This window comes from Elephas maximus, chromosome 8 (assembly GCF_024166365.1).
Source record: "Elephas maximus indicus isolate mEleMax1 chromosome 8, mEleMax1 primary haplotype, whole genome shotgun sequence".
NCBI lineage: Eukaryota > Metazoa > Chordata > Mammalia > Proboscidea > Elephantidae > Elephas > Elephas maximus.
In genome coordinates, this window is record NC_064826.1 from 27,107,004 (window position 1) to 27,122,673 (window position 15,670).

At 37.6% G+C, this 15,670-nt stretch overlaps 1 protein-coding gene across 2 annotated transcripts in view; it reads left to right on the forward strand.

Moving 5' to 3' along the window:
* CADPS2 (calcium dependent secretion activator 2) overlaps positions 1-15,670 on the forward strand; it is a 608,633-nt gene that overhangs the window by 259,560 nt on the left and 333,403 nt on the right. For both annotated transcript variants that reach the window (XM_049893894.1, XM_049893893.1), the window contains exons 5-6: positions 8,142-8,378; positions 15,149-15,270. In XM_049893894.1, coding sequence (XP_049749851.1) covers positions 8,142-8,378; positions 15,149-15,270 — 359 coding nt within the window. The remainder of the gene's footprint in view (positions 1-8,141; positions 8,379-15,148; positions 15,271-15,670) is intronic.

A 15,670-nucleotide genomic window follows, 5' to 3' on the forward strand; every position in this document is an offset into this window, starting at 1 on the left:
TTTTCCCTGTAAACCTTCACCTAAAACAATTTAAAAAAAGTACAGGAAAAGGGGTAGCAGGAACCCATAAACTGGGTAACAGGGGTCACAATAAACTGTGAGAACCAAACCAGAGATACCTGAGGAAGAATCTCCAGATGAATGAAGACACGGGGAGGATGTGAATTAGGTGCTAAAGAGTTACATTTACATAGAGGGCAGGGGTTGAAAGGATAACATACCACATTACTATTCTCTGGATATCTGGAGGGACAAGACATCATTCTAGGAAGACGGTATAGCACTCTAGAGATTCGAGTATGGAATTCACAGGACAGAAATCAAACAACTTGAGGCAGTTAGAAGCTTTAGAGAGAACAGCGCTTTACCTAAAACCTTTACCTCAATTGGAACCTAGCTGGAAGGGAATTTGTTTTTCTTAATGGCCTGAGATGAAGAATTAATACAGGGAGGTGTGCCAGGCATAGTGGGACAGGACACTGGACCTGTGTTGAGCATTTGTTAAGTTGCCCTTGTGGTGCAATGGTTTCGTGATCATCTGCTAACCAAAAGGTCAGTGGTTAGAACCCACCAGAAGAAAAGATCTATTGATCTGCTCCCATAAAGATTACAGCCTAGGAAACCCTATGGGGCAGTTCTACTCTGTCCTATAGAATTGACCCAGCGGCACACAACAACCTTGTATATAGATTGTACCTGAAACAGCACATGCTGTCATAAATTAGACTGCTCCTCCAAGGGCCTGACTGAATAGGCAATGCCTTCGGATAAAATTCAGATGATTTGCCAGAAGGTCATGGGATAGGACAGTCAGCCTCCTATGTGTTCTCAAGTTCATGTCTGAGGAGAAGAATGCCTGTTCATAACCTCTGGGCCATCTAAGAGGAGAGGGCCAGTGATGAACACAGAGGCTCTTGCCTGAGAGGAACCTGGTGGTTTCATCAGAAATGTTGATAAAATAGAGAAGTGTGGAGAAGAAGTGAAGTCTATGGCATTGGACAGGAAAACAAAAAACACCAAAGATACCTTTCAGTGAAAATATTGACATAGCAGATACAGCAGATTTAATTATTTTCTACTTCAAATTTGCCACACTTAAGCCATTTTAATAAAATATTTAAAGTCTAATTATAATTAACTGACCTTATTGCATTATAAACCCACTTCTGTCAAGTCAATTCTGATTCAGAGCAACCCTATAGGATACGTTAGAACTGCCCCATAGGGTTCCAAGGCTGTAATCTTTACAAAGCAGACTGCCACATCTTTCTCCCTCAGAGTGGCTGGTGGGTTTGAACCATTGAGCACTTAACCACTGTGCCACCAGTGTTCTTTCTGTTGCATTATATCCCTACAATAATCTTATGAACCTACAAGCATAGACCATATCATTAATTTGTTTTTATAGGCAAAGCAACTGAGGTTTCCAGAAAATTATAGACATCACCAAGATTACATGACAAATAAGTGACAGAGGCAGGAATCAAACCCTGGCCTTTCGACTCCAAAGCTCAAGCTCTCTTGCTTAGAGCTTACTGCCCCTCCAGCCCAGTGAATTCAGAAGTGTGGTTTACTAATAGTTAATAGTTGGCAATCAGGAACCCCTCTTCCACACTTCACAAGACAGCACAATATAACAGTAAACCTCAGGACAAAAATCTGTTTCAAGAGCTATAAATATGATTTTAGCATTTTAGCCAAGAGATAATTAGGAAGGGATAGAAAGAATATGAACTGGTCCAGAAAGACCTGTGGTCAAATCCATGATTGCTCTTTGCTAGACGTAAAATATTACGTAAGTTATTCACTGTTTTTGAGCTTCAATTTTTGTTTCTGAAAATTCTTTGAACAAGTATTTATCAAGCGCCTGCTATGCACTAGGCACTATTTTAGGCACTTGGTATACATCTGGAACAAAAACCAGACAAAATTCCCTCCGTGCCCTAGTGGAGCTTATATTTTAGTCGAGACAGACCCACAATAATTGTTATTTAGAAAATAGAACAGAAATAGTGAGACAAGGAGTGTGGGAAGGAGGGGAAGGTGATTAAAATTTTCAGTGAGGCAGTCAAGGTAAAGAAGATGGCATTCCGTGAAAATGTGACCACCCTTACAAGCAATAGTTCAGTTGGTGCCATGATCCTGAGATAAAAACCTAAAATTGATGTAGGCGTGAGAAACAGAGCAGAGATTAGCTTGGAGAAGCTATTCGGTGGTATGAACCCCAGACTTTATCTAGTGAAGACGTTGACTTACCAAGCTTTATAAATGAGAAATGTTTTATGAAACACATTATTGTTTTCCTATATCTATTGTGTTAGGGCCACTAGACATTATCTAATGTGTTAGAGTCACTAGTGAGTGAACCGTTCTGTACAGTGAAATAAATTAGCCCATCTAAACATGGCTTGGAGCCCCGGTAGCCAAGCGGTTAAGAGCTCAGGCTGCTAACCAAAAGGCCGGCAGTTCGAATCCACCAGCCACTCCTTAAAAACCCTATGGGGCAGTTCTACTCTGTCCTGTAGTGCTGCTGTGAGTCAGAATTGGCTTGACGACACCCAACAACAAACATGGTTTATAGGAGAAACTCTTCACAGTTAAACAACTAGAGACTGGCCCTGTCTCTGGTTTAGCTCTAATTTAGACCTGGAAGTGAAAGGTCTCCTACTTTGTTCTTCTTCAGTATTGCTTTAGTTATTTGGGGCCCCCTTCCTTCCCATATAAAGTTGAAAATTAGTTTTTGCTTTTCATTAAAGAATGTTATTGGAATTTGGATTGGGATTGCATTATATCTATAGATCCCTTTTGGTGGTATTGACATTTTCACAATGTTAAGTCTTCCAGTCCATGAGCATGGAATGTTTTTCCATTTATGTAGATCTCTTTTTGTTTCTTACAGTAGTATTTATAGTTTCCTTGTATAAGTCTTCTACATTCCCTGGTTAGGTTTATTCCTAGGTATTTTATCCTTTTAGGGCCTGTTGTTAATAGTACTGATTTCTTGATTTCCTTTCAGAGTCCTCCTTGTTACTGTAGAGGAACTCAAATGATTTTTGTTTGTTGATCTTATACCCTCCCATTTTGCTGAAACTGTCAATTAGTTTCAGTAACTTTCTTGTAGAGTCTCTGGGATTTTCTATGCGTAGGATCTTGTTGTCTGCAAATAAGGATAGTTTTTACTTCTTCCTTTCCAATTTGGGTACCCTTTGTTTCCTTTTCTTGCCTTATTGCTGTAGCTAAAACTTCCAGTACAATATTGAGTAAGAATGGTGATAAAAGACATCCTTGTCTCGTTCCCATTCTCAAGGCAAGGGGAATGCTCTCGGTCTTTCTTCATTGAGAACAATGTTTGTTTTGCATATAAGTCTTTAATTATTTGGGGGAATTTCCCTTCTATTCCTATTTTGCTGAGAGTTTTTATCAAGAAAGGTGTTGGATTTTATCAAATGCCTTTACTGCATCAATTTAGATGATCATGTGATTCTTTCCTTTGTTTTATTTATACGGTGAATTACATTGATCAGTTATAATTTAAAGCATCAAATTTAACATATGTACTTGTCTTATGTACAATTGGTTTTATTGTTTCAAAGTGAGAGGCAACACAAGCAGTCTTTAAAAAGTTGATGAAATACTATCAGTAAACTTCAGAGCTATACACAGAGTTGTGACCTTTTTCAAAGGTAGTGGAGGGGAGATTCTGAGCATAGTCTGTTCCCTGGAGAGTCTGAAAATACTGATAAAACACTCAATTTTGGTGATGGCTGCCAGTGTCGTCCTTGATAGATGATAGTGAATGGGGTGTTTTTAGTTAAAGCCAAATAAGAGTAGGTTTTTCTCCCCCGCCCCGCGCCCCGACGTGCCGATTTTAAGATTTCCATAAAATGACAGCTTGAGAATTTAAAAAAATTTGACGCCCCAGAACTTTAAAGGATGTAATATATTTGCCTTTGTTTTGGTAAAATATAATTTTTAAAAAGGCAAAGTCATGACTTGTGCAAATATAAAATGAACACACATTAAAGATTTTATTCAACTTCTAATTAATGAATGAACCAGTTAGGTATTAAAACTAGCCCAAAGAGCACTTGAGAAACTAGGTGTTTTTAGGCAATGTTAAGATTTGTGGGTGTTATGATTTGAATTGTGTCCCCCAAAAATGTGTGTCGCCTTGGCTAGGCCATGGTCCCTGGTATTGTATGATTGTCCACTATTTTGTTATCCAGTGTGATTATCCTGTGTGTTGTAAATCCTTCCTCTATGATGTTAATGAGGCAGGATTAGAGGCAGTTATGTTAATGAGACAGGACTCAATCTACAAGATTAAATCAATCTCTTTTGAGATATAAAAGAGAAAAGTGACCAGAGAGACAGAGGGACCTCATACACCAAGAAAGCAGAGCAAGGAGCAGAGCGTGTTCCTTGGAGCTAGGGTCCCTGTGCTGAGGAGCTTCTAGACCAGGGGAAGATGGATGATAAGGACCTTTCCCCAGAGCCCACAGAGAGAGAAAGCCTTTCCCTGCAGCTGGTACCATAAATTCAGACTTCTAGGCTCCTAGACTGTGAGAGACGAAATCTCAGTGTGTTAAAGCCATTCACTTGTGGTATTTCTGTTATAGCAGCACTAGATAATGATAAATAAACTCTGCTGTGTAGTGGTTAAGTGCTAGGGCTGCTAACCAAAAGGTGGGCAGTTTGAATCTATCAGGTGCTCCTTGGAAACTCTATGGGGCCGTTCTACTCTGTCCTGTAGGGTCGCTATGAGTCGGAATCAGCTCAATAGCAATGGGTTTTGGTTTTTAGATAACTAAGACACTGGCTTTTGGTTTAAGACACTGGGTTAGATTGAAAAGTGGTTAATTTCCTAGAAGGCTTCAAACTGTAACCTTCAGGATATGTTACTCACCAGACACACATTATCTGCATCTTTTCCAGACAAAATGCTACAAGGTAGCATGTCACTTCACTGGCTGGGACCTTTAATCGGTAGTAAACAGTGACTTGAACTAAAAACATTTCCCCAGATCAGCCTTGGATGGCTTTTGCCAACATGTGATACTGAAAGGACCTGCCTTTCCTACCTTTTGCCTTATTCTTATGTTTTAGATGATTTTTCTGACAAGTTTTAAAGTTAGTCCACAAATATAAAAATATTTTTCATGGCTTATTTCACTTTTTTAACCTAAAAACCATTCCAAAACTGTGTATATATATATATAAACACTCACACACATATTATAGATATGCACACACGTATACACATATACACACACATATATATATAAATATACAAATTTCCAAAGAAAACCAAGTATTCCATAGTTGGGCAAAAAACATCAGTTGCCGTTGATTCAGTTCTGACTCACGGTGATCCCATTTGTGTCAGAGTAGAACTGTGCTCTGTAGGGTTTTCAGTAGCTGATTTTTCAGAAGTAGGTCATCAGGGCTTTCTTCTAAGTCATCTCTGGGTGCAGTCAAACTGTAAGACTTTTGGCTAACAGCCAAATTTGTTAACCATTTATACCACCCAGGGCTGTATGTTTTTCCTAAGGATGCAAGGCCACTGTTTTGGAGTGCTGGCTGAAGCTATATAGAGGTGTTAAAAGGAAAAGTAAAAATTTTCCTTGGGAAAGTTAATAGTTAATGTAGATATTGTATTGAATATCCCTGCGATCATAAATATGCAGTTTAATCTTGATTATATGTAAATTATATTTAGAGAAATATAGCAAGGTTATATTAAAGGAAAAAAACACAGGTGGCGTGGGACGCAGGGACCCACTCATGAAGTGGAGCCAGATGTTCCTTTCCACGTCCTGAACGAACTGGTGCAGGCAAAGCAGAGAATAAGTGCAGCTTGACAAGAGCACCATGAGGTGTTCTAGCCGGCCTGGCGATATGGATTTCTTAGGTTCTGCTTTGAATGATGCAACGGGAAACCACAGTAAAGGCAGTGATTTTCTGGAGCGTTAGGTAATTACTTTAAAGATGGCTGCTTTAGACTTTCATCCTCAGCCTTTGTACATTTGGCGCCCTTTTGACATTGTAAAACTTCATATTCTCTTCTTGTAAGGGAAAAAAGCTAAGTGCCAGGTTGGCAAAGATTAAAGAAAGAAGCAAAAATGTGAGAACCAAGTACTCTCATTTGCTCTTTGTGGTAATACAAATTGGTATAATCTTCTCTCAGGGCAATTTGGCAGTATCTGTCAATATTGGTCTAAATATAAATATTTGGAATATTCTTTTAACTGAGTAGAAGAAACCAGTCTATTTGCAGAAATAGAAGAATGGAATGGCAATATTCATATGGTTCAGGAAGAGATTAGAATTTTCCAAATTTATATTGTTAATCTCTTTTTTACTTATAGCTTTTATCATAAATTGACTTTTTGTTTTAAAGTTAAAAATGTCAAAAACCTTTTGTAAAAAACTGAATTAGTGACAACAAAAGAACTTGGCCTATTTATGTAAAGTGAAAGATTAAAACTAATTTTAGTCATATGGTCATATTACTATTCCGCAGAATGAGTTTTTGTACTTGAATGCTTTTTTATAAAAAGCACACCCTCCTAGCCTCCCAACAATACATATCTGTGGTAAGACAAAGTGATGAATCTTTGTTTCCTAAAAGGCAAAGCAGTGTATCCTGGACATTTTTCTTATAGACCAGTTACCCCAAGCATCAAAACTACCCGTTGTCATCGAGTCGATTCTGACTCATGGCGACCCTATAGGACAGAGTAGAACTGCCCCATAGGATTTCCAGGAGCACCTGGTTGATTCGAACTGCCGACCTTTTGGTTAGCAGCCATAGCACTTAACCACTACCCACCAGCATCAAAACTCGCAGTAGCTAATTAAGACTCCTGAGAAAACCCTGGTGGCATAGTGGTTAAGTGCTACAGCTGCTAATCAAAAGGTCTGCAGTTCAAAAATCCACCAGGCGCTCCTTGGAAACTCTATGGGGCAGTTCTACTGTATGCTATAGGGCCACTATGAGTCGGAATCAACTCGATGGCAACAGATCAACAGGTACATACCTGAGCGCCAACGTGTCTTACATGCATATTTTCAGTTTGTTTTTCCCTTATGTACATATCTTTTCAAAACTAAAGTTAGTGTGAAAATGCATATACGGTTGTTCATTTTTTACCACAGTGATCCTCAGTGAGATTTATAAGGAACCTTTACATATAATCAAAATGTCAAAGCCTGAGGCTTTGAAAGCCTAGAGACTAAATTATAAGGTGGTGGTGGTGGTGGTGGTGGTGGTACGTGCTGTCAAGTTGGTTAGGACTCATAGCCACCATATGTACACTGGAACAAAACACTGCCCGGTCCCGCACCATTGTCCCAGTCATTGCTGTGTTTGAGCCCATTGTTGCAGCCACAGTGTCAGTCCATCCCATCGAGGGTCTCTTCTTTTTCACTGGGCATCTACTTTACCAACCATAATGTCCTTCTCCAGGGACTGATCTTTCCTGATAACATATCCAAAGTATATGAGACGATGTCCCCCCACCCTCGCTTCTGAGGAGCATTCTGGCTGTACTTCTTCCAAGACAGATTTGTTTGTTCTTCCGGCATTCAGGATATATTCAATATTCTTCACCAACACCATAATTTAAATGCATCAATACTTCTTCAGTCTTTCTTATTCATTGTCCAGCTTTCACATGCATATGAGGCAATTGAAAATACTGTGGTTTGGGTCAAGCACACATGAGTCCTCAAGGTGACATCTTTGCTTTTTAACGCTATAGGGTCGATACATTATTTTGCAACCACTGTGTCAATCCATCTCATTAAGTGTCTTCTTCTTTTTCTCTTACCTTCTACCAAGCATGATGTCCCTCTCCAAGGACTGGTTCATCTTGATAACATGTGCAAAGCGGCTGCAACAATGGGCTCAAACATAGCAACAATTAGGATGATGGTGCAGGACCGGGCAGTGTTTCCTTCTGTTGTACATTGGGTCACTATGAGTCGGAAGCAACTCAACAGCACCTAACAGCAACATTATATTGATATTGCTACAATTTCTAAAACACTGAAGTCTAAACATCTTGCATAATCTTTTGTGATAAAAGTGAAATATGACTTCTGTTAGTAACATTGTTATTTTTAAAATTATTTTTAAGGAAAGAAAATTCCCCAAGTTTATAGCAAAAGAAATGGAGACTATGTATATAGAAGAGTTGCGGTCTTCAGTGAATTTGCTAATGGCCAATTTGGAAAGTCTTCCAGTATCGAAAGGTGGTCCAGAATTTAAATTGCAAAAATTAAAACGTTCACAGAATTCTGCATTTTTGGACATAGGCGATGAGAATGAGATTCAGCTGTCAAAGTCTGACGTGGTGCTGTCATTCACCTTGGAGGTAAGTGGCTTTATCCCATGCTCGCCTCTGACAGCATAAATGAGGCTGCAGAATACTTGCTGCTGACCTTTGTGGTGTCTTTTAGAATTTAAAGCAGTGTAATATGTTTTGAAGTGGTTAAATTCTTCTTCATTTCCTAGACAATCAGGTTGTGCATGCAAATGAATGCAAATTGTCCCTTAAATGTAACAGCAGTATTAGGATTAAATAATAAAATAATAAAAGTTTTGAAATCAGTCTTTTTTACGCCAACTAGGCTAGTGTAAGTTCCTTGCTAACGTAAATATCAAAGTATATTTGGGGTGAAAATAGCATTTAAAGATATCATTGAATTCTTTATAATTCAGAAACCCCTTTCAGGCTTTTGGTTAACCTTGCTTTTAATCTCTTTCATCGAGGGGATCCTCCTTCTAGAATGAAATCAAATAAACCAGGTGTAACGGACAATACTGGTTACTGTAGATGATGAAAAGTAAAATCAAGATTTCTCCCATTTGAGGATGGGCACAGTAAATATTTTTACAAAGAATAAGAACAAATGCCGTGCATTTTAAATTGTGTTCTTCAAAACTTCAGTTTTGGTCCTTTCTGTGCAAATCATTGGAAACCAAAGATGCTGATACTGAACCTTAAAAGAGCTACCTGTTTTTCGTGATTATATTTCTTCATTGCTAAACTATATTTATGTATCTATGGGTTTGTTTATACACTACACACACCACAATCATTTAGTTTCTAGAAGAAAGTGTATGAAACAAAAGATAAAAGATTATGTCATAATTAAAAATGTCATGTTACTAAAAAAAAAAATGCCAACTTTCTTCTATAATTTCTGCTCTGTAAGTAAATACTAGCAATGTCTAGCTTAAATTTACAGCTGTTTCAAAAACTACACTGTAGCTCATAGCTCACTCCTTGCATTCTTTTTTAAATTAGTATTTTATTGTGTTTAAGGTGAAAGTTTACACAGAAAATTTAAATTGCAAAAATTAAAATGTTCACAGAACTATGCGTTTTTGGACGTAGGCTCCCATTAGGTTCCCATTTAACAACTCTGCATTCTTATTCTTATTCTTCTCCTCACTTATTGACTGTATCATTATCTCACATTTCACATTTACAACAATAGTAGAAAATGTACTGTCAACTATTTTGCACATTAATATCATACCCCTGGCAGTAACAAACGCTGAGGTAAGCGAAGCAAGAGTAGCACTGGCCTTGACATTTAAGGTTATGTATTAACTTGGCTGGGCCATGATTTGGCAGTTACGTAATCGTGTAATTAGGCAGTTGTGTAATGATGTAACTTGGCAGTTATATAGTGATGTAGTCATCCTCTGTTTTGTGTTCTGATGTGGTCATTCTCCGTTTTTGCATGATGCTAATTTCGCATTTAACAACCTGGTCTTTGGAACCTAACCATGTCAATAAGTAAAGAGAGGGTATAGTCTCACTTTGCTGGTTCCCAGTGCTGCTGATTGACAAAGAAAAGTACTTGCAGTCTTAGGAGATAATTTTAAATTTCTTTGTATGCTACTTACTCTTGATGTGCTCAGTTCATGGCACTAAAAGCAAATCTCAGGGTTTTTTTTTTTCCCTCCTACTCAACTCTAAGATGAATTCAAGCCTGATGATGAGACATCTGCCTCTCACTTTCTTAACTTCCAGTCTAAGAATATCTTTGTAGGTTAATAGATTAAACTTAGTGTCAGAGTAAAAATATGAGGCTTTCTTCTTCCGACTCAAGAGTCAGTTCTGGGTTTGCCTATTGACTTTGCCAAGTGGCCTTGCTACTGAACTTCTCCTTAATCTCTTCAGCCTCATAAACTAAAGATGTTTGATTTGAAACATCTTTGTTTATTACTGTAGGACTTCCTCAGCATTCCAGCCTCAAACCTCCTATTGAATGAAATATAAAATGCCAACTCTTTTATTTTTAAAATATTTTATAGAAAACAAAATCAATTATTTAATTCCAATATAATTTTTTTCTAATAAGACCTTAGCATTTAAATTCATTAATGGTTAAAAAAACATTTTTTGTAGAGCAGATTATTTTTGTGAAGTCTAAATCTACCATTATCTCTATATTTACAAATGCAGAACTGAAAAGAGTTCAAAATATTTTTTCTTTTGTACTGTTTAGCAGTGTTAAACAATTGCAAGTAATTAGTTTCTTATGAATTCCATTTTCTCTTTTGAAAGCAAAATTAGGCTGGTTAGTCAATGCTTAAGCGGCACCATAAATTGGTATTCCGTACTTTATTGCCAGTATGTGGAAAAGGGGCTGTTTAGCTGACAGTAAAATGGTCTTAGGAAGAGAATCTGAGCTGAAACTTCATTTTGCATGATCTGAGAATCTTGAATATTTAAGAAGTTGTTTTGAGTTCCTGGACTGCTGTGCCTATATGAGGCAGATATTTTTCTACCATAGCATACTATGGATCTATTCTCTGGTACCCTCAGTATTTTAAGTAGGAGCTGTGTGTCCCTGGGTGATGCTTGGCTACTACCCTAAAGGTTGGCAGCCTACCCGGTGAAGAAAGCCCTGACGGTCTTTTTCCATTAAGATTACAGCCAAGGAAACCCTATAGAGCAATTCTACTCTGTAACACATGGGGTCGCCATGAGTCAGAATCAACTCCATGGCATCGGGTTTGGGTTTTTTGGTTTTTATGTGTCTGATGAAATCATGTTAAGTACATACTGCACAATGCTTCTCCATACAACAGCTGAGAGAATAGATTAGTAGTAGGAGGGCCCCCGTAGTCATAGGGCCTGTGCCATCAGCCTAGCTAGCCTGAGTAACTAGCCCTAGGCCATAAGCCTAGCTTTGCTCTTCAGACCCCAGGTTTCAAACTAAGAAAACTCCAAAAGGCAAGTGGTTAATTCAAGTTAAAGCGCTCACATTTCACCACTCAGACTTGGCAGCTGGTACAGTAGAGAAAGAATCGTTTCTAAGAACCAAAGATTATGTCTAAGGAAAAAAATTCGGATTTGAAAGACTTTGCTCAGATTTCACCTTCTATATCGACTCAATGGCACTGGGTATCTAGAATTGCTATACACCCATTAATCCTCTCACCACAACCTCTCCCCTTACCAAACTCTACTTTTATCACAGCATTTATCAGATCAGTTGTCACTGAGTCAGCTTCGACTCACTGGCGACCTATGTAGAGCATAGGGTTTTCAATGGCTGATTTTTTGGAACTAGATCTCCAGGCCTGTCTTCAGAGGCGCTTCTGGGTGGACTCGAACAGCCGACCCTTCAGTTAGCAGTCAGTCAAGTACTTAACTATCTGCACCACCCATGGGCTCCCACAGCCTTTATTACCTAACTACCTAACGTATGCTGCTGTTGTTGTGTGCCATTGAGTCAATTGACTCATAGCAACCCTGTACCTAACATATAATTCAGTTATTATGTTTATTACTTGTTATTTGCTCTTCTCTGCTAGAATGTAAGCTCTAGGAGGGAGTTTACTGATGTTTCACAAGAGCCTAAAACAGTGCCTGGTGCACAGTTCACTCCGTATGTATTTACTGAATTGCAGAGGTTGATGGCATCAAAAAACAGCAGTTAGTCATACAAGATTACTTGAAGATCTCCCCATTCAGAAGCCTTTAGAGAGAATAATAAAGCAAGAGGCAAGCTAATCCACAGAACACTAAGCCTACAATAACATTTTTAAAAATTAAATAATAGAGTAAAACTAGAAAAACAAATATCCAACTGTGAAGTTCTGAGTCTGTATTCTCTAAGGTGAGTGGTGCCAGTGGCATGAATACAGTTGCTTTTTCACACTGTTTTCAATGCCCTCAGGCTGGCAGACCCCATGACTCCCTCTCTATCTAGTAACATATGGTCCCCGTTTTCATCATCTTGCCCACCGCCATTTTCTCACAACATACACAGGGGCATGGGTCACATAACTCTGGTCAATGCATCACTCAGAAGCATATTATCTGGTTTCATATCTTTCTTTTTGCTCCTAGGGTAATGTTGACTATTTTATGTTTTTTTTGCATCAGTCACAAAGACTTCCCACAAGAGAAGATGAAACATAACCATAGGTCCATTTTATTTCATGTAGTTCCATTAATATGTTTTGGTGGAAAGTGGTTGAAACAGTTATCTAAAATTAGTTGGTTGATTGTCCATGGAAATCAGGGGTGTCTTTATCATTAATGATTGAAACTAGCTATTTTTTGTTGGTTCGGATGGTTGTATTTCTCTTTTGGAACTCAGAGCTGTAGAATTGCGTTGTTTTGTTTATATGCATAGATTCATAACAGAAGTTACATCTTTTGAACGTGGCAATTCTGTAGGATAAAACATTCCCTGCACAGATGGGAGTATTGTTTGAGAGCAGAATGATGTTTCACAAGTTGTATGTTTAAGGAAGTTCTATTTACAGTGGCCTGTAGTAGAGGTGACAGAAATAGTGCCAAGCAGATGCTTGCTCCCTTCTCTCTTGCACTTTGGCTATGAAACACACCACAGAAAGAGATGCACTACAAGTAGCCGTGTTCCAAAACAGGAACCAATGACATCAGGATGTCTAGACTTATAGTGCAGTACACGATTCTGGAGTCTCAAATGTTCTAAGTGACCATCAGAAATTTTATCACTGAATGAAGAAAAAAATCATTAGAGTCATGGTGGTCAGTGGATAGTACGTAGTTGGCTTTTAACTGATGTGATTACACATTTCATTTGTGTGGACTTCTGGTTAGTTGCGGTGGTGTAAGAGTTTTACTCGTTTTAATGTTACTAACCACAACCTTGAGTCATTAAAAATGCTTAAGTTCTTTTGCTTATTTTATTTAATTAAGATTTAGTCCTTCACCCCATTTTCCCTGAGTATTAGAATAGCTGTGAAAGGTGTAATTTTTTATCTGTTAATTCTTCATTAAGTCCCTCCGACCCTTTTCACTTAAGTCCTTGTTTTAATTCACATGTTTGCACATGCATTTCAGTGTACAAAGGACAAAAGCTCAGGCTGCGGAAGCTAAGTGGTTTGACTTTCACCTGTTCCTTTTTAGAAATCAGTTTCCCATATATTTTAATGAAACAAAACAAATCACAATGTGTATTCATATTTACAAACATAGACCTCCTGTTGCACCAGAGCTGAAATGAAAACCAGTTCTTTTAAGATGGATTTATTCTTTGAGAGTAATTTTGCCTCAAGATTCACGTCATGACTGTCTGAAAAGTGGGATGTCTCTCATAATGTATTACGTGATCAATAAGTGATATTGATGATGTCTTGGTGGAGGCTTTGGTAGCTACATACCGTGAGTGCTGTAATCTTGTTTGTACAAATACAATGTGAGATCAATAAAGAAATTAATGTGCATATATAAAAATGTCATAAAATCTATTATTTTGAGAATTTAGAGAAGTTCATGGTACAAATTTTGATTAAAAAAAACTTCGGCAAATAATATTTACATTTTATGTGTGCATTTAATAAGAATGTTAGGACTGCATGCAATATTAAGATTGGAAGCCTTTTATACAAACATAAAAAAACACAAACATTAAAAAACACGTGACCTATGTGAGACCGAATGGTCAACAGTTACTTTAAAACAAAGACAAGAATGTAGAGAGACAGGGAAACTAGATTAATAGAAACAAAACAGCCAGAACGGAAATAAAGAGAATGGTTGTGCATTGTGAAGAATGTAACTGATGTCACTGAACAACTGTGTAGAAATTATTGAATGGGAATCTAAACTGCTGTTAGACTTCACCGAAAACACAATAAAATATTATTTAAAAAAATGTATACGTATGTGTTTCCTGTCTCCTAGGAATTACAGATACAAAAGGCAGCATCAGTTTTTCCACACTTTTCCAATTCATTACATTCAATTAGTACCTTCCTTTATTATTTTTTTTTTTAATGGGTAGGAAAATTATCTTTTCCTTGTCAAGTTAGTATTAAGATGTTCAGTGGAAAATTATATTTTCTGTATGTTTTGAAGGAGCCCTGGTTTCTCAGTGGTTAAAGCACTTGGCTGCTAACCAAAAGGTCAGTGATTCAAACCCATCAGCTGCTCCATGGGAGAAAGATGTGGCAGTCCGCTCCCATAAATATTTGCAGCCTTGGAAACCCAATGGGGTGGTTCTACTCTGTCACTGTGAGTCAGGATAGACTCTATAGCAATGGGTTTGGTTTTGGTTTGATACTATTTTGATAATAAGATATACAATGCCAAAAATGGCGTAAAGAAAAAGAAATTTTTTTTAATAGTAGTCCTCTAAAATAAATGACTATAGAAAATTTCTGATGGTGTAGTATATTGATATCAGTGAATTGGTATGATAATGACAATGAAATACCAGCCATAAAAATTATATCACTTTGTACAGAACTCAACATATATTTCTTTATCACATTTGCAGAGTTTTCATTTATGATTTTGCTTTACCTCATGCAGACGTTCAGTAATTTTTTAAGGGTCAGAACTTAAGTTTTACTTAATTCATTAAAGCTTATATTATGAGATTTTAGCCTGACTTTCATTTAACAGCTGGTAGGAGATATTTCTTCAGATACCAGACTTCCTCAAAATGTTATTTACTATAACTTCAGTGAATAGAGGTAGATTATAAAGAAGACAGAAGAAAGACCATTGATGTTACCAGATAACTCTTTCAGTGGTCTCCCTCACTGCAGTTCATGCTACTGTCTCTATATATTGCTCAGTGTTACCAACTTGACGTATTTTTTAATATGTTTTATCTTTAGATTGTCATAATGGAAGTGCAAGGCTTGAAGTCAGTTGCTCCCAATCGAATTGTTTACTGTACAATGGAAGTAGAAGGAGGAGAAAAACTGCAGACAGACCAGGCTGAAGCCTCAAGGCCGCAGTAAGCCATGTGAAAAAAAGTGTTTTTTTTTCTTCCCAAAGAAGCATACTTTATTTATTTGCAGAATGGTATGGTATTACACTCTGAAATTGCTATTTGGCTAGCTTTGTTTCAACTGTGTCAGAACCAGTGTGTGCCTTTCTGGATAATGATGTCGTAATTAGAACCATAGCAGAATCCCTGTGCAGTACAAACAGAATATCCAGCATTCAAATGTGAAGCTAATTACTAGGCAATAAAATGTAAATAAGCCTTTTCTAAGAAAAATGCGTTATTATTACAAATAATTATTTACACTGTAGGATAGGATCCCATTTCAGTTGTTAGAATTGCAACTCAGTAGCTTTTCCATCTCTAAGTCCATATAGTTCCGTGGTGATGTTGTTGTTGCTGTTGTTAG